At 48.9% G+C, this 20307-nt stretch overlaps 1 protein-coding gene across 2 annotated transcripts in view; it reads left to right on the top strand.

Annotated features, from left to right (window-relative positions):
• LOC125547812 (indole-2-monooxygenase-like) overlaps positions 1-19039 on the top strand; it is a 50704-nt gene extending 31665 nt beyond the window's left edge. Inside the window, exons 4-5 of one of the 2 annotated variants that reach the window (XM_087516553.1) lie at positions 7116-7134; positions 18396-19039. In XM_087516553.1, coding sequence (XP_087372679.1) covers positions 7116-7134; positions 18396-19039 — 663 coding nt within the window. The remainder of the gene's footprint in view (positions 1-7115; positions 7135-18395) is intronic. The other variant, XM_087516554.1, reaches the window with a different exon arrangement.
• The last annotated feature ends 1268 nt before the right edge of the window (positions 19040-20307 follow it).

Here is a 20307-nt window from a genome sequence, read left to right as displayed (position 1 = left end):
CAATAACCAATAGTGGGACCTGGATTCCCATATTGGCTCCTACATATTCTGCGAAGATCTTTATCGGTCAGACCGCATAACAACATACGTCGTTCCCTTTGTCATCGGTATGTTACTTGCCCGAGATTTGATCGTCGGTATTCCAATACCTAGTTCAATCTCGTTGCCGGTAAGTCTCTTTACTCGTTCTGTAATACATCATCCCGCAACTAACTCATTTAGTTGCAATGCTTGCAAGGCTTAAGTGATGTGCATTACCGAGAGGGCCCAGAGATACCTCTCCGACAATCGGAGTGACAAAACCTAATCTCGAAATACGCCAACCCAACATGTACCTTTGGAGACACCTGTAGTACTCCTTTATAATCACCCAGTTACGTTGTGACGTTTGGTAGTACCCAAAGTGTTCCTCCGGTAAATGGGAGTTGCATAATCTCATAGTTATAGGAACATGTATAATCATGAAGAAAGCAATAGCAACATACTAAACGATCGGGTGCTAAGCTAATGGAATGGGTCATGTCAATCAGATCATTCTCTTAATGATGCGATCCCGTTAATCAAATAACAACTCATTGTTCATGGTTAGGAAACTTAACCATCTTTGATTAACGAGCTAGCCAAGTAGAGGCATACTAGTGACACTTTGTTTGTCTATGTATTCACACGTGTATTATGTTTCCGGTTAATACAATTCTAGCATGAATAATAAACATTTATCATGATTATAAGGAAATAAATAATAACTTTATTATTGCCTCTAGGGCATATTTCCTTCAGGTTTGTATCTCTCTCACACAACCCCACGTAGGTGGTGTACGTATACAAGAAGAGAATAGGTGCACCGTGCATGTAGTCACGCTTCGTGCCCAGCCACACCCGCGCGGGTACACGGTGGAGCTCATTTCTCCGCAGAAGCTGAATTTGTTTTTGAAACATCAAGTGGCCAGAGACTCGAAAACGTATTTGCCCATTAGTGACTTGTCAGGGCGGTGGATTTTAGTTTGTACGATAATGCTGCATCCACCTAAAGTAACGAAAGTTCTTACGTAAACTTCCTAGTAATTCCGTCTTCGTAGGTGCAGCATTACTCCTAACATTTGTAATATTAGTTTGAAACTTGTAATATTGCCGTGTCCTATTCATGCGTTTTCAAAATCCTATGAATCAAACAGGTCCTGAGTTGGTGATGATGTTGTGCCTCCCATCTTTCACCAGTAGCCATCGGATCTAGATCTGACGCATACAAACCAAGCTACTCCATTTTTGCAAAAAGATGCCCGCACTTGTTCCCTATTTACAAACAACTCCTTGTCTGTAACAATCAGCCTGATCTCCTCTCCACCACATCTAGGACTAGAAGGCCGTGGAAAAATATGGCGCGATGGCCGCTGCCGGAGCCGTCCACCCCCAATCTTGGTGTTCCGTGCAATGCACGGGCATCTACACACGGGAAATTATGTCGAACAGGGCTAGTTGTAAGCAGGCTAGCTCTACAGCCATGATGACAGTGACTCCAGACGGTGAGGCTGACTATGGTATGCCGAACAAGGCGCCTATACTCAGGTATCATCTCCGGCGCAGGGTCTTGTCACTTCACTGTGAGGAGCAGCACGTAATAATTTGACCAACGGATAGTACAGTGCTAGTACTCCTCTTACTACTCCTACATTGGTAGTACTACTACTAGTACTAGTAGCACCACTGTCTGGATTTAGGAGTACTACCACGTCCATCTGGATTTTAGTATTTAACTAGCAATATCTAGTAATGCATGTCACCAAAAATGTACTACTCCCTCTGTAAATAAATACATGGTGTTTTATTCCTATCGACGAGAGAACTTAATGTTTTTTTGCTACTCCTAACTAGAGTACTAATAGGATAACATGCAATGAACTAAACACTGCATGTCATGTTTGGTAGTCTCAAGTCATTGAAAGCATGCAGGGCCCACATCTCTCATTGGTTGATATGTCATGAAATATGAAACAAGGAGGGATTTACTGCACCGTGCCTAAGTATTCTGGGATTATTTGGTTTTCATAAGCTGACTTACACAACATTTTTGTTAACATGCATTAGCATTTTATTAGTTAAATCAAAGGTCAAAACTTGGCGCAAAATGCAAAGGGGACCAATAAACCAGTAAACATCAAACTTCTCTCATTTGGCCCCAACTAGAGGTCCGGTAAGATGACTATACTGCACCGGCACGGAGGGGCACGTAGCTTCATTGAATTACGGCAACTGCCTTTGGGTGAATGACACGTGGCCCTAGGGGGTGGCTTGCCGACCTATCATACAGCCAAAGGCAGGTGCAGTAGAGGGCCGAGGAGTAGTACGAATTCCTACGCACGTACGCACGCTAACCAAGGGCTGAGTGATCACTTGAATTGCAAGATCAGTTGACTAGAAGCTACGCTAGACCCATGGAGGCGATGAGCGCGAGCATCAGCCGGCTGTGCCAGAAAGTCCACGACACCGGCCTGCGGCCCGGAACCGGGGAACGTCTCTAGGTAGTATTGCTTGAGGGCGCCAGGGCGAGGGGCCGCTTGGACGACAGCTTCGTCTCCTTCTTCGACGAGGTCCTCGTCGGTTTCCTCGACAAGTTCACCGTCGTCAAGAAGCTTGCGGACGACTTTGACATAAGCCTCCAGCCGACGCGCCCAGGCTCTGTGATGCCCGTCACCCTCAACGGCCACTATGGTAACAACTTCTTCGACGCACTGGTGGCCCTGCGACTGCCCGCCGTCGCGCCAGAGAATGTCCACCTCGAGGTCGCGCTCACCGCACAGCGCCTGGCGCAGCAAGACACCATCGACATAATCACCCACGTCTACGCGCAAATCGTCCACAAGGACTACTACATGCAAGAGGAGGACGATAGGACGCTGGCCTTCTTGGAGCGCAGGGCAACCTTGGACGGCACTGTTCAGAAGCACGTTGAGCTTGCCGCCAACGCCGCTGCTCCTCACACGTCGGTTGATGACCCGGTGCACTAGGGCGTGAGGATGTCATTGAACGTTGATGGATCCGTATGTATTTTTACCTTTCGCATCAACTTCATAATTTTCGTACGTACTCCATGCATGAACGGTGCCAGAACCAAACTTCTCATTACTCTAGGCAAAATCGTTATTTTCTATCTATCGGTCGCGCCATGGAGCATAACCAAATTTTACAAATTACGAGTTCAAAAGTAAAAGCCTGCCGTTTTTGCATCACACCCCCACACGGTTGGTCCGGCACGCCGCTCAAGCAGGAATGCGTGCGGTATTGCATTTTCACTTACAGGTGGGACCGCAGTTGAGCAAACCGACTATCGGCAAACCCCCACCCTGCCCAACGCGCGATGGCTGAGAAAACAGGAGGGAGAAGAGATGGTTGTAGCACGGACTCCAAGAAAATCGGTGTCGGATGGGACTCGTGTGGGTGGCGTGTGCCGTACTGCTAGACGTGAATGCTAGTTATGGCCCATGCCACCCCACTATATCGAGGTACGTAGAACAAATTTCCTGTAGTCCGTGCTCAGCCCTCCTCTATCTCTCTTCTTAGCCAGCCAGCGGACGCGCGGAGCCCATTGTCTGTTTGATCACATGCGGCCCCACATGTCAGTGAAAACGCAAGAGGACCCACTGAACCTGCACATCTTTCACCTCGACGTGCTGGTGATGAAAAACAAATCCAATAAAGATCTTCGGTGGCCGCTTTTGGAGTTACTCAAGAGTAGTAAGATTCTATTTACAGTTTAACCCAAGATGCACATCTCGTGGCTTCAACTACCACTCTATTTTCTTTCATGACACAACCTGGATGCTGGATGTCCCACGTGTCGGCAAAAGGAGGAAGAACCCGACCAAATCTTCGGTTCTGCTCTCGCATGAGAGCAGTGCACTTGTTGATACTCCTACTAGAATAGAGGCTAGACTTGAGACTAGATGCGAGGAAGCAATGTCTACTTCTTTACACTCGAAGAAGAAAGAAGCACGCAAGATCGAGCCTCCGCAGATCAACAATGAATGCATCGAGAAGGCACTAATCCAACTTACAGGAGAAGTAAAATGTATTCTTGTGGTTCTTGTTTTCTTTGGTCTTGCTTTTCTAGTCAAAACTATCGTTGGAGTTCGTGCAAAACGGAGGTCCGTTTGGGGTCGTGCGTTGGAGTTGCCTTACAAGTGGGACCACAGTTAAGGAAACCGACTATCGGCAAACCCCCACCTCGCCCGCCGCTGGATGGCTGAAGTTAGAGAAATGACGAGGTTGAAGAGATTCCTCTAGCATGGACTCCAACAGATAATATGGTGTCAGATGGATGTCGTGGTGGTGGCGTGTGCCATACTCCTGGACGTGAATGCTTGTTCTGGCCCATGCCACCCTACTACTCCTACTACTTACTCCTACTATATAGTACTAGTATCGAGGATTCGAGGTGCTGGTTAAGTATATCGAACACATTAACATATGGCTACAGTAAAATCACCCGCCCGACACGCGAAGCATGTGAAGCTAGTACAAATAGTGTACTACTATAGTTGATTGGCCTCATCCGATAACCTGTTGCAATGCACGTACAATTATGTATTTGGAAATTATTTTTTTGCCTCGTCGCACCACTCACTCAGATAAGCGACTCGAAAGCCATTCATAAATTTAGTAAGTTTATCACAGGCATATCATTTTATTACATACAACAGGTCATCAACCCACATCGACAACGAGGATACATTATAAATACTAAAGTTTTCACCACACAACTAATAACAAGCCATGAAATGAACTTCAACTCAACCATTCCGCGGCGTTGGAAACGCTTGCTTTGAACCACAAGTGATTCTCTGGGACGGGCCATCCGTTGTCGATCTGGAGACCAACGCAGGACTGATCATCCAGGCTGAAGCGGCCTACTATATCAGTACCAGGATAGGGAACCACCCAAATGTCCGAGGTATAGACACAGTTGCTTCTCATAAATGTGTCAACAGCAGTTGGATCGCCTTTCACCATCATCGGATAGTTTTGTCCGAGGAAGAGCGAGTTTTCTCCAAGACTATCAATTCTGTGCCACGGAGAAGGAGTTGGCGCTAGCACACTAGTATCCATCCCGAGTACCATGCAACGGGTGTTGGAATATGTCCGGAGAGTGCGACCATGGGAGACAACTGCTTCCTTAGCAGTAACATCATCAGTGGGCTGTATACACACAAGAAGAGGTGATCCATCGGAATTAGTTGCCTGGTGCCACAGAGTATATGGGCGCTGCTCGTGATAATCACCATCGGCATCTCCCCCTTGGTTATAAATTTTTTCAAGTATAGGTGCTGGGATGTTCACAGGACCTTGGAAACACAAGAAGAAGGTTAATTAGTAAAGGCAAACTTGCTAACCCGCATGCATGTCGATGAAACAATTATAATTACGGTGGAAGACAAACGTACGGAAACTACGAGGATACCATGCAAAAAGAGTGCCATGAGTGGTGGCAGCAAACACAAGGCCCTCGTATTGAATTGCATCTCGGTACTCATTCGTGCACAGAAACTGATTTTTGAGCAATGTCCATCGAGTCAAACCACTAAGGATGGCAACAAGCTTGTCGAAGATAGCAACAACTTCATAGTTGTTGTAATTCCAAGAGTGGTTGTGGACTCGACAAATTGCTATCTTCTATAGAAGATAGTCACTATGATCGCATTTGAACGCGCGTACATTACCGGTGTGCTCAACCTCTGGGCAGTGTGCTGAGATTTTTGGAAGTGGAACCCGGTCACGAGTGTACACATTCACAAGTTCCCACTCGCAGTTGGACCCAATGTAAAAAACCCAATCTCCATTTGCGCCCGCCCAAGCCTTGCCCTCAAGCGATGGCATCTTAACATCATATGTATCATTATCAAGCGGCATCAACTTGCACAGGGCAAGGCCTCCGTCGTGCCGGCGCCAGTCATCAGGGTCACGGCGAAGAAGATAGGGGAGATCAAACCGCTCCTTGACTCTTGGGTTCTTTGTAATGATGTTATTAGTTGTGTCGAGAATGGGCTTGAACGAACCTGCCATGCTAGCCGAGGTAATGACGTCGCATGGATCAATGAGTTCCTCCACCACGTCATCTTTCAGATCGGGGCAAGAATAATAGGGTCGTTTCCGGCCTGTTCCCTCCATGGAGAAGATGATCGAACAATGGCAGAAGAAAGGGTGAAGGGCTGAAGGAAAGTGGAGGAGGGAGAGGAAGAGCGTGCGACAACAGTTCCAAATCGAGAGGGAAAGGCAAAGAGTCGGTGGACGGTTGCGAGTTTGCCACGGTTCACGAAGAGGCACCCCGGCCTACACGTCCGTTCGGAAATACTCCTACTACTCGCCGTCGTCTCACTGATATGTTGGAACGGGACCACATGTCAACGAAACATGGTGTGTAATTTCTCGTGCAAAATGCGATCTGGCCGCCTTGGCCCGAGGTGCCGCATTAGTTATCGACCTTTATTTTTTTAATGGCGTGCCGATCAGTTTTGAAGCACGACTAACTGGTACTATACGTGGAGAGGATGATAGCAGGGTCCCGCCAAGGTCATGGCAGTATGCAAGCAAGTGCCTCCTTATTTCAAGCCAATAAAAAATGGCTCCTCCTAGTGGATTTCTGACATCTGGGTGCCATGCCATTGTCAACGTAGTCAATAAACGAGAGAATTGCACAACGAGCGGCTGACACTAGGGACCCAGCAGCTCGCCCAGTTATTTTTGTTTTGGGTTAATTTGATAAATGCCACTCCAAATCTGGTGTATCCGAGAAATGCCACTGTAATTTCCAAACTTTGAAAAACGCCATTTCTAGTGGCATTTTTCGAAGTCTGGAGTGGCGTTTTTCAAAGTTTGCAAACTGCAGTGGCGTTTTTCAAAGTTTGCAAAAATTGCAGTGGCATTTTTCAAAGTTTGGAAATTGCAGTGGCATTTTTATGAATAGCCATAGTTGGAGTGGCATTTATCTAATTTGTTTTTGAGACGGAAGCAGGGTGTCAACTAGGCTGTGCGGGACACTCTAGCCTGTCTAGACAGCCTTTTCTTTTATGTTTACCACAGACCAGCACAGTAGTTTTTTTTTTCTTTATGAAAATGGCTAGCACATTTCTTTTATGATTTGTCATGTAAGTCGCTTTATCAGGCCTGTTGGACTGCAAATCTTTCAAGAAGAGGAGAGCTTCATTCCGCTGGCCGAGAAAATGACCTATCAGTAATGAGAAATGGCTTGTACATTTTTAATACACATCAATTATTTTCAAATATCTTTTTTTTCATTTTGAGATTTTAAATTGCATTGATTTTTATGCGTGGACAATTTATTGGATTTTATATTGATATACATTTATTTTTAAAATCAGTCTAAATGTGACTCGAAATTTCGGGATTAAAAACAGTTCAGACCGCACCGACATATGCAAAATTTCGTATAATTTTTTAACCGTGGCCACAATATGGGCTGTAATGCTAACATAAAGAATATGGGCTCCAAAAAAACCCGTAAGAATTAGCAAATGGGCTGTAAATTATTTGAAATAATGGCAGATGGGATGTATGCTGTTTTCCACAGATTTGAGGCTTTCCACAGATGGCATGTATACTGTTGGATGTCCATCCAATGACCGTTGTGCTTCTTCAATCTCTGCTCTTCCTGCTCCAGCCGCTCAAACAAGCACCGGCGGGACTGCCTGCTCCCGGCTCCCCGCGGCCGGCTGTGCTGCCGCGCAGGCCTCACCACCCCACCGTACTCCCATCGCAGGCCTAGCCATCCCTCTACTCACCCACACCTACTGTTATTCTCCGGCGACGGTAGACGAACCAGTAAACCCTCGTACAGTCGTACTCCCCTTCGCGTGGGAAACAAAAACAATGGCCGAGTCTTCCCTGCCACCGTGTCGTTCCCTTCCTAGGCCTCGCCGTCGTTCACCTCCCTGGTGCTCTCGGCGTGGCGTGGTCAGCGTGGTCAACGACCGACATGCATTTCAAGTGGACTGTACGTGGAGAGGCTGACAGCTGGGTCCACGGCCGCACGCAAGGAAATTCCTCCTTATTACGCACAAAATAATGATTTCCTCCACCTGACATCTGGGACCCACCGAAGCGGCCCCTGTATTTCGCGAAAAAAACGTTACCGCCGCTCACAGCTCGGACCCACCAGCTATATCTTCGCACGCAAGGAAGTGCCTCCTTATTATGCACAAAAAAATGAATACTCCCCCTGCTAGCTGGGACCCAGTATAGTGGGCCTATTAAGTTGACGGGGATGAAGGGCTTTGTCAACTTAGTCAATATGCACGATTCTAGCTCGACTGACCGTACGATGTCCATCCAACGGCCGTAGTGCTTCTTCAACCTCTGGTCTTCTTGCTCCAGCCGCCCAAAGCAGCGCCAGTGGTGCCGCCTGCTCCTGCCTCCCGTGGCTGGCTGTGCTGCCGCGGAGGCCTCACCGCCCCCACACTACTCCCACCGTTGGCCAGGCCATCCCTCCACTCCACTCACCCACACCCCCTGTTATTCGGCGGCGACGGCAGCGCAGCCGAACCAGTGAACCCTCGTACTCCTCTCCACGTGGGCATCCACTGCCACATCTTCCCCGGCTCCGCGTCGTCCCCTTCCTAGGCCTCGCCGTCGTCCACCGCCGTGGTGATGTCGGCGCGCCATGGTCAATGTGGTCAACGACCGAATTCTATCAGAAGAATACTGTACGTGGAGAGGCTGACAGCTGGGTCCACGACAGCCGCAAGGAAGTGCCTCCTTATTACGCGGAAAATAATTATTCCTCCACCTCACAGCAAGGACCCACCGGACGCCCACCAGTATATCACGAAAAAACGTTTGCCCCTGACTGCTGGGACCCACCCGACGGACCATCGTATTTCGCGAAAAAACGTTCCCCCTGCTGTCAGCTCGGACCCACCTGAAGTGCCTCCTTATTATGCACAAAAAAATGAATACCCCCTGCTAGCTGGGACCCACCTTAGTGGCAGGTTGACTTCAGGGCCTACTAAGTTGACGGGGACGGAGGGCTTTGACAACTTAGTCAATATGCACGATTCTAGCTCCAATGACCATACGATGTCCATCCAACGGCCGTAGTGCTTCTTCAACCTCTGGTCTTCTTGCTCCAGCCGCCCAAACCAGCGCCGGTCGTGCCTCGTGCTCCTGCCTCCCATGGACGGCTGCGATGCGGCGGAGGCCTCACCGCCCCTACTACTCCCACCGCTGGCCACGCCATCCCTCTACTCACCCACACCCCCTGTTATTCTGTGGCGACGGCAGCCTCACACCGCAGCGAACCAGTGAACCCTCGTACTCCTCTACGCGTGGGCATCCACTGCCGCGTCTTCCCCGGCTCCACGTCCTCCCCTTCCTAGGCCTCGCCGTCGTCCACCACCCTGGTGTTCTCGACGCAGCGTGGTCAACGTGGTCAAGGAACAGCTTCCATCGGACGTGGACTGTACATGGAGAGGCTGACAGCTGGGTCCACGGCCGCAGCAAGGAAGTGCCTCCTTATTACGTGCAAAATAATTATTCCTCCACCTAACAACGAGGACCCACTGGACGGGCCACCAATATTTTGCGAAAAAAATCGTTTCCCCCTGACTGCTGGGACCCACTGGATGGGCCACCGTATTTCGCGAAAAAAACGTCCCCCCCGCAGTCAGCTCGGACCCACCGGAAGTGCCTCCTTATTACGCACAAAAAAATGAATACTCCCCCGGCTAGCTGGGACCCACCTTGCTGGGAGGCTGACTTGTGGGCCTACTAAGTTGACAGGGACGAAGGGCTTTGTCAACTTAGTCAATATGAACGATTCTAGCTCCAGTGACCGTACAATGTCCATCCAACGGCCGTAGTGCTTCTTCAACCTCTGGTCTTCTTGCTCCAGCCGCCCAAAGCAGCGCCAGTCGTGCCGCATGCTCCTGCCTCCCGTGGCTGGCCGTGCTGCCGCAGACACCTCACCGCCCCCTACTATTCCCACCGCTGGCCAGGCCCTGCGGCGACGGCAGCCTCACACTGCAGCCGAACCAGTGAACCTTCATAGTCCTCTCCGCGCGGGCTTCCACTGCCGCGTCATCCCCTTCCTAGGCCTCGCCGTCGTCCACCGCCGTGGTTCTCTCCGCGTGGCGTGGTCAACGTGGTCAAGGAACGACTTCAATCGGAAGAGTACTGTACGTGGAGAGGCTGACAGCTGGGTCCATGGCCACATCCCAGTTTTTTTGTGATTTGCCAAGTAAGTCGCTTTGTCAGGCCTGTTGGGCTGCAAATCTTTCAAGACGAGGAGAGCTTTCATTTGGTTGACCGAGAAAATGGCCCATCAGTAATGAAAAATGGGTTCTACATTTTAAAAACACATCAAACCGGCAATTAGTTTCAAATATCTTTTTTTAATTTCAAGATTTTAAATTACATTAATTTTTATGCGTGGAGAATTTGTTGGATTTTATATTGATATACATTTATTTTTTAAATCAGTTTGAATGTTAGTCGAAATTTTGGGATTAAAAATAGTTCGGACCACACCGAAATATGCAAAATTTGATATAATTTTTTAACCGTTGCGACAATATGGGCTGTAATGCTAACAAAAAGAATATGGGCTTCAAAAAAAACCTTAAGAATTAGCAAATGGGTTGTAAATTATTAAAAATAATGGCAGATGGGCTGTATGCTGTTTTCCATAGATTTGAGGCTTTCGTAAAAAGAGGTTGACGCACAAGCACTGACTGTTCAATGTCCATCCAACGGCCGTCGTGCTTCTTCAATCTCTGCTCTTCCTGCTCTAGCCGCTAAAACAAGCGCCGGCGGGACTGCCTGCTCCCTCCTCCTCGTGGCCGGCTGTGGTGCCGCGCAGGCCTCACCGCCCGACCGTACACCCATCGCTGGCCTAACCATCCCTCTACTCACCCACACCTGCTGTTATTCTCCGGCGACGGCAGACGAACCAGTAAACCCTCGTACAATTGTACTCCCCTCCACGTGGGAAACAACTGTCGAGTCTTCCCTGCCTCCGTGTCGTCCCCTCCCTAGGCCTCGCCGTCGTCCACCGCCCTGGTGCTGCCGGCGCGGCGTGGTCAACGTGGTCAAGGAACGACTTCCATCGGACGTGGACTGTACGTGGAGAGGCTGACAGCTGGGTCCATGGCGGCAGCAAGGAAGTGCCTCCTTATTACGCGGAAAATAATGATTCCTCCACCTGACAGCTGGGACCCACCGGACAGGCCACTGTATTTCGCAAAAAAACGTTTCCCCCTGACTGCTGGGACCCACCAGCTACATCTTCGCACGCAAGGAAGTGCATCCGGGCAAAAAAAACGATTCGCCCCCTGACTGCTGGGACCCACCAGCTACATCTTCGCAGGCAAGGAAGTGCCTGACAGTCGGGACCCACCTGGTCGAAGCGTACGTAGCATTGTCATTCTGGTCACGAACGTGTACGTACATACTGGTCGATGTAGAGGCGCGCACGTGTCGTAGTAGAGGCGTGCACGTGTCATAGTAGAGGCGCACACGTAGCATGTACATGTACGTACAGCGGCCATGGTGCAAGAAAGAAAATACGGCCACGTATGTGTACATACGGGCGGGGTCTCGAACGCCTACTCGCGCATACGTACGGCCAGGGCTCGTGTACATGGCTGGGTTGGAACGAAGAAACAGCGTCGTCGTCGTGTTCATGGGGAGGCAAGGGAATGCGTCGTGTTCATGTGGAGGCAACGGAATGCGTCGTGTTCATGGGGAGGCAACGAAATGCGTTGTGTTCATTGGGAGGCAACGGAACGCGTGGGAGCCAACCGGCTAGGTCGGAATGGAAATCGTGGTCGTGTTCATCGGAAGGGCTTGGACGGAACATGCGATGGAAACAAGGCCTGGCGTACCGCACAACGGAGGAAACGGACCTCCTACGTTCGGAACGGGGTCCTTTTGATCGGGAGGGGTCTGGCGTACCGCAAAATGGAGGAAACGGACCTCCTACGATCAAAACGGGGGTCCTATTCATCGGGAGGGGTGTGGTGTACCGCAAAACGGAGGAAACGGACTTGTGTTGGAGCGCTACGGTTGAAACGGGGGTCCTGTTCATCGGGAGGGGTGTGGCGTACCACAGAACGGGACTCCACGAGATACTGTTCATCTCCACCGTCGACCCCCTCCAGCCTCCATGAGCTACTGTTCATCCACCGTCGACCTCCTCCATCCTCAACCTGCGACTGTTCATCCATGGGCTCCTGTTCATCCAGCCTCCACCGCGCGCTACTCCACCGACTACTGTTCAACCAACACTCTCCACCTGCGACTGTTCATCCACGGGCTCCTGTTCATCCAGCCTCCACCACGCGCTACTCCACCGACTACTGTTCAACCAGCCCTCTCCACGGGCTCCTGTTCAACCACCCCTCCACGGGCTACTGTTCATCCTGCCCTCCACCGTCTACTGTTCATCCTGCCCTCCACAGGGTGGTCCTATTCGTCCAGCCCTCCACGGGGTCCTGTTCATCCAGCCCCAACCGGCTCGATCGATCGGGGTCCTGTTCATCCAGAGGCAACACCATGGGGTCCTGTCCCGCTCGATCGGGTTCAGTTAACAGCCATCGATCGATCGCTCGGGTTCAGTAACGCGTAGCCTGCAGTGCAATCGCTCGGGTTCAGTTAGAGCCAACGCCTCGCACACATGCGCGTACGTGTACGAGAGAAGCGCGCATCGCTCGGCCCCGACCTCCCACCGTAACCGGGAACGCCCCGAAATTATCCTCGCCCTCGCTTCTACCATGGTTTTTTCCGTCATGGACGGCCGAAAGAATGTCATGCAGCTGCGTCTCCGGCCCGCCCAGGACGAAAAGCCCATTTTTTGTCATGATTTTTTGTCATAGAAGTAGGAGCCCACCACATCTATGATGATACCGGGTTTTGTAACAATTATCGTCATAGAAGTGTCATATGTATGATAGAAAAAAATTTGTTCGGCCCAAAATGTCACGGATGTGTATTTTTTTGTAGTGAGAGCATTAATCCTTTTGATGGATGGTATTAGCTTCTTGCGTTCAGCGGCAGTGAGTTTGCCAGGGAGCACGAACTTGGAGTCAGGACGTTCGGGGCGATAACCCGGCAGTGGCCTCTCGTTTGCCGGTGAAATGTCTTGGCAGTAGAACCAAGTCCGATTCCAGTCTTTGTGATGACTCGGCAAGACTATGAGGGGGAAGACAGCGCCCTGCCGGCGCTGAATTGAGATGCCTCCAAGTTCTAAGCTTTGGTGCACTCGTTCTGCCGGTTCAGATAAAAGTATTCTCTAAACAGCTCCACGGTCGGCTCTTGTTGAAGATATACCTCACAGAGCACTTGGAAGTTACAGATGTTAGATATGGAATTGGACCCAATATCTTGAGGGTGGAGTTTGAAAAAGTGGAGGACCTCTCTGAAGAACTTTGAGCCGGGCGGTGAGAAGCCATGGTTCATATGGTCAGTAAAAACAATCACTTCACCAGCCCTTGGATTGGGCCGTTCTTCGTCCGGGTTAGGGGCACGGTAAGACATGACGTCTTTTCGTGGCAGAAATCCTATGGTGAAGAATTCCTTCAAACGTTCCTCGGTTACGGTTGAGGGAACCCAGTTACAGATGGTTTGTGCTTTGGACGGCATGATGTTCAAAGATGAACTGAAAAGAAAGGCAACATGTCGGTTCAATTCAATGGTGAAGCTAACAGTTAAATGATCATAATACAGGGAAGTAATGGCGGCTTAGTTAAGGGCTAATGTCATATAAGGAAAAGTAAGCCGGCACAGTAAGCCGCCATGACTACAGATATTTGAAGAAAGTAAATTCAGCTAAGTGTTGAGACAAACAAGTTTCCTAATTGCTTGGTATTATTCCCGATCAAATGGCTATTCAAAATCTAAAAAAATTCTAGACCTAAAAAAGATTGGCGCAGAGGAGTCTGTAAGTTCTAATGAGGTCTTTGAACCAGATAAAGGGATCTATGGGTATCAAGAGTAGGCACAAAACCACTACCGCACAAGCATACATATTTTTTTGGATAAAGAAGAACTGCGGTGGAAGAACTACGAAGAACTCCGATGAACCATGAAGAACACACAGGAGCCTGGAAACCCTAATGCAGATCCGTGAAACGAAAGGAAGAACACTTACAGTCGCAGGTCTTCTGCGGAGGTCGCCGCCATTTCTCTGGACCAATTCGGGTTGATACAGTGGCCAAGGTCGACGGAGACAAAGGAGAAGCGTGACGGCTGTGAGGTTTGAGTGGCAGGAGGGTTGCGAGAGGAAGAAGACGGAGAGAGAGAGAAGAATGAGGAAGGCCGAAGCGTGCCTATTGCTACCTCTTTTAGCACTGTGTTGGTTTCCCCAAAGAGGAAGGGATGATGCAGCCATGTAGCGTAAGTATTTCTCTCAGTTTTTGAGAACCAAGGTATCAATGCAGTAGGAGGCTACGCGCGAGTCCTTCATACCTGCACAAAACAAATAAATCCCCGCAACCAACGCAAATAGGGGTTGTCAATCCCTATAAGGCCACTTACGAGAGTGAGATCTGATAGATATGATAAGGTAATATTTTTGGTATTTTTATGATAAAGATGCAAAGTAAAATAAAGGCAACGTAAATAGCAAAGTAAACAACTATGTAGTAGGAGATTAATATGATAAAGATAGAACCGGGGGCCATAGGTTTCACTAGTGGCTTCTCTTGAGAGCATAAGTATTCTACGGTGGGTGAACAAATTATTGTTGAGCAATTGACAGAATTGAGCATAGTTATGAGAATATCTAGGTATGATCATGTATATAGGCATCACGTCCGAGACAAGTAGACCGACTCCTGCCTGCATCTACTACTATTACTCCACTCATCGACCGCTATCCAGCATGCGTCTAGAGTATTAAGTTAAAAAACAGAGTAACGCCTTAAGCAAGATGACATGATGTAGAGGGATAGACTCATGCAATATGAAGAAAACCCCATCTTGTTATCCTCTATGGTAACAATACAATACGTGCCTTGCTGCCCTTACTGTCACCGGGAAACGACACCGCAAGATTTAACCCAAAGCTAAGCACTTCTCCCATTGCAAGAAAGATCAATCTAGTAGGCCAAACCAAACTGATAATTCGAAGAGACATGCAAAGATAACCAATCATACATAAAAGAATTCAGAGAAGATTCAAATATTATTCATAGATAGACTTGATCATAAACCCACAATTCATCGGTCTCAACAAACACACCGCATAAAGAAGATTACATCGAGTAGATCTCCACAAGAGAGGGGGAGAACATTGTATTGAGATCCAAAAAGAGAGAAGAAGCCATCTAGCTACTAACTATGGACCCGTAGGTCTGAAGTAAACTACTCACACTTCATCGGAGAGGCTATGGTGTTGATGTAGAAGCCCTCTGTGATCGATGCCCCCTCCGGCGGAGCTCCGGAACAGGCCCCAAGATAGGATCTCATGGATACCGAAAGTTACGGCGGTGGAATTAGGGTTTTGGCCTCCTGTTCTGGTCGTTTGGGGGTACGTGGATATATATTGGAGGAAGAAGTACGTCGGTGGAGCAACAGGGGGCCCACGAGGGTGGAGGGCGCGCCTGGGGGGGGGGGGGCAGGCACGCCCCCCTACCTCGTGGCCCCCTCTTAGTTGGCTTGACGTAGGGTCCAAGTCTCCTGAGTTTTATTCGGTGAGAAAATCACGTTACCGAAGGTTTCATTCCGTTTGGACTTCGTTTGATATTCCTTTTCTTCGAAACCCTAAAACAGGCAAAAAACAGCAATTCTGGGCTGGGCCTCCGGTTAATAGGTTAGTCCCAATAATAATATAACAGTGGATAATAAAGCCCAATAATGTCCAAAACATTAGATAATATACCATGGAGCAATCAAAAATTATATTTACGTTGGAGACGTATCACCTATTTATAAGGAAAATGTGAACAGACGGGCGCAAAAATCGAGGGATAGCCGAATAATGGTTATCCAACTACACAGATGCCTCGATTCTCGGGAGACATTAAAGATGAAGATCCGTTGGGAGATGACGTCATAAAAGTTTTTTGCATTTTCAAAAGATGACGTCACGGCGGGTTACAAAAACTTCTGTGAGGATAAGAAGATGGATTTTTGTCTAAGTATTGAAGATTCACAAAGAACGAAGTTCAATGTCAACCTGGGGCCTAATGTTGGGGATGTAGCTTTCAGTTATGACCCGCCCAGGAGGGGCCGGGTCAGCCCCAATGGCGGGTTACACAAGAAGCCCAGTAAACATTTCAGATGATAGTTTATTAGATCTTATAGAAGGCCCAAAGGCCTGGAGGCGGCTTAAGGCCCGGTATTGTGAACCGTCGTATGTAAGGAAAGACTTGTAAAGAAAGGCATGTAAAGGAGGTCACCGAACCGGACCCGACTATGAGCTGGCCGGGACTCTGTAGGCCACTAGGCGTCAACCCGTGTATATAAGGGGACAACCCGGTGGCGGCTTAGGGAAAGAAACAAGAGATCAATAACCAAGCCGGCGAGTTAAGCCTCTTGGTGATCGAAACCCCAGCAATACCAACACAACTAGACGTAGCCTTTTACCTTCATCGTAAGGGGCCGAACTAGTATAAAACCTCTCGTGGCCCTTGTCCCGATTAACCCCTTTAAGCTTCCTAGTTGCGATGGCCCTATGACTAAGTCCTTTCGGTAGGACATCTGCCATGACAATTCCACGACAGTTGGCGCCCACCGTGGGGCCAGCGCATGGTGGATTTGAGTTTTTGAAGGGCAACTTCGAAGGGCTCAAGGGATACGCTGTGGGCCGGATGACCAAGAGTCGTCGCGGTAAGCTCTACATCGACGACAAAGGCTGGGGCCCCGTGGCCGACTCAGTTGAGTACGGGTATCAAGTCCCCTTCGGCGGAATTCACGTCTTCGTTGGCCGGATCGGCGAGTCAGGCCCTGAGCCGGACGTCCACACCAACCTCATCGAAACGGCTCGGCGCGCGAGGACCACCCGTGTTCAATCTGTCGTGAAGCATGCCTTCATAGGCTGCGTCCACGGCAGTGAATACTCTGAAGGATCGGTGGAGAGCTGTGAGATGACCGTCTGTTCTGACACTGCATAATCAACGGGCGAGACGGACTCTTTGTACCAGCTGCAGGATGGCATGCTCGGGGGCTATTCCGATGACAGCAGTATTCCGGACCCCCTTGAGTCGCCAAATTGAACCGGAGTCTTCATGGCAGGGACACAACCTGGGCAGAACTCCACAGCAGCAGCGGCAACAGCTACCGGGTCGGCCGCGGCCGGGTCAGGAGACCCCGCGCGCCCCCCGGCTCAGATTCTAATGGACCTCATGGATAAACTGACGACTCTGTTGACTGTCGTGGTAGAGCCGGCGGATAAAGCCCAGCATGACGCAGAGGTAGCACACGTACGTGAAGAGATGGTGCAAGCTAAGGAAAGTCTGGCCGCAGAGGAAGTCAGGATGGCAGCAGAGCGGGCGGCTTTTGACGTTCGTGCTCAACAGCTTCAAGCAGAGACCTTCCGGCTCTCGGTGGATCTGAACGCGTCAAAAGAGGTCATGAGAAGAAGGCATAAGAAAACTCATTCACGTCTACCTCTGACACTTGATCCTAGGAACCTATTCCATACACACGGAGCTGGGGGAAGCAACCCGCCAGAGGCACGCCGGATCACGACACCCGGCGCACCGGTTCAGCCGCGTGCCATAGAACCACCTCGTATAATTACCGCTCCGCCTCATTACGTACCAACACCGCCGGGTCACTTCTCCAACCCCTTGGAAAACCTCATCACAGCATCGGCTCGTTTGGCGGCTCTCCCGATGGAAAGTGACTCACCGGCGGCGGTCGAAACGCGGAGGGTATGAGAACTTCTTCAGACAGCTTTGGCACAGTAGGATGCGGACTCCTACAGTCGAGACATGATCCATTCAACTCCTCGCCCAAGCCGGAGCCCGAGCTATAGTAGGCACATGGAATCCGCGGACATGTCAAGCAATGCTCAATGCCGCAACCGGCCACACAGGCATGAGCCGGTGCAGGCTGGAGCCCTTAACTTGGCGGATCAGGAGAGGATTCGACAAGAGGCGGAACGAGCAGTTCAAATGGCAGCAGATCAAGCAGCTCATCAAACTTTTCCGGCTTATCCAGCAACCTCGATCGAGGTAGGAGTGGCCACAAGAACCGGAGGCGTCCGATGATCGTGTGAGCAAGCGCAAATCAGCGTCTGATCACAAGGATGGTGATTTCGTAGATATTCTGTTGTCTGTTCAGCAGGAGTATAATCTCACAAGAGAGCACATGAAAGCTCTCCTCACAGTAAGTACAAATAATACCTTTCAAATTATATACCTCGTATGTCTTTCGGTATCCCATAACTAATTGTTATCTACAGGATGTATTTCTCGGTGCAACAAACACGTCAGCTAATGTCCTCGAATTCACCTTGGCTGAGCTCATGAGGAGGCCACACTTCATGGGAAAGCTACAAGATGAAGTGAGGAGTATCGTACCCCGGGGACAAGAAATTGTGAGTGCAACTGAATTGAACAACATGGTGTACCTGAGAGCAGTAATAAAAGAGTCTCTCAGGTTGTATCCTATTGCACCTCTCCTTGCTCCGCACCTTGCCATGGCTGACTGTACCATCGACGGATACATGGTTCCCGCAGGGACGCGTGTCGTCGTCAATGCATGGGCCATTGGGAGGGATTCAAGCTCCTGGGAGGATGCTGAAGAGTTCATACCTGAAAGATTTACAGATGAAGGCAATGCTAGGAATGTCAACTTTAAGGGAAATGATTTTCATTTCTTGCCATTCGGGGCAGGACGAAGGATATGCCCTGGTATAAACCTCGGAATCACCAATGTTGAGCTTATGTTGGCAAACATCGTGAACCATTTTGACTGGGAACTTCCGATTGGGGTTGAGAGAAAAGATATCGATATGACAGAGGTGTTTGGGATAAGCATTCGTAGGAAGGAGAAACTATTGTTGATTCCAAAGTCACGCATGTAAAATCGAGCTAAGCTAAATACTTTGTGTTTATCAGTATAACTGTTTTCTTGGGAAGAAGGTGTTACAAGGGAAAATGGTGCCAATAAATAATGGCCAATTCTTGCTTGTATAGATACAAATATTGTTGTTTAGAACGTTGACAATCGTCAATGCACATGTTTGACCACTACTTTTATCATTACATAAATATGAAATAAAAGAGAAAAGACATAATGTCGAAGTACTTTTAAAGTAAACTAGCATGGTTGCCAGCACAAATGCACGTGCAACATGCTAGTCGTCTATTACTTTTGTGATTCACATTTCTTATTGTTATCTTATATACAGCATAACATCCATTGGGACAATACAAAATGAAAACTCACATGCTTCGTAGACCGTAAAAATCACATGCTTAGTAGAACTCTAAATCATACAGATACCAAGGACAATGAATCTCTACACTTGCAAACAGCTCTGGAAAACAAACCAGCACATATATCGTACACGCATCTACCATGACACGTATTTTCAGATTTAAAGTTGATTCACAGCTCGGGAAACAAAGACTAATGATCATGGTTTTGGGTACCGCCCGGAAAATTCGGATACCGGGCGGTATCCGCGTTTCTCGCCGCCCCACGAGAATTACCAATCCCGGGCAAAAAATTCCATCTTTTTTGAATATTTTGGATTTCAATGGTCAAACATGGGTAAATTACGGTAGCATCCTTATTCTAACAAAATTCAATTATAAATTTCGTCCGAAATATGTTCGGAATTTCTCGGTAACCGTGGTAACCGTGAATATCGCCTCCCCACGAGAAAATTTGTCCATTCGGAATCCAAAACCTTGCTAATGATATACAATTATACAAATAAGTAGAACAAGCATCTACGATGGCACAAATTTACAGATCTAAATTTGATCCGCAGGACCCTATGGAACAAGTTTAGATCTAAATTTGATCATCTTTATCCTCAACTTCGAGTACGTTCTCTACTTCCTCAATATCACAATGCCTAGAGACTCCGAAACCTAGAAGAAGATTGCCGAGGATGCAGTTACCGCCGTCGCGGCTTTGGCTTGGCCAACTGGTGGGTATTACGGACTTATGGTTCGCCTGCGCCTGTACTGGGCTGCCTGTTAGTTGGGCCTCTGTCACCGAAGAGGTATGTTGCCAGGTCCGACTCCATCTCCAATACTCCATCGCTATTATTCCTATTCCTATAAAAAAATAAATCTCCATCGCTATTTGCTGATCTCCTTCCTTGCTACTCCATATCAC

Source organism: Triticum urartu, chromosome 3A, assembly GCF_056163025.1.
Source record: "Triticum urartu cultivar PI428250 chromosome 3A, HENAU_Tu73, whole genome shotgun sequence".
Taxonomy (NCBI): Eukaryota; Viridiplantae; Streptophyta; class Magnoliopsida; order Poales; family Poaceae; genus Triticum; species Triticum urartu.
Note: the sequence above shows the minus strand (reverse complement) of the source record. Positions and strands in the feature narration are given on the sequence as shown.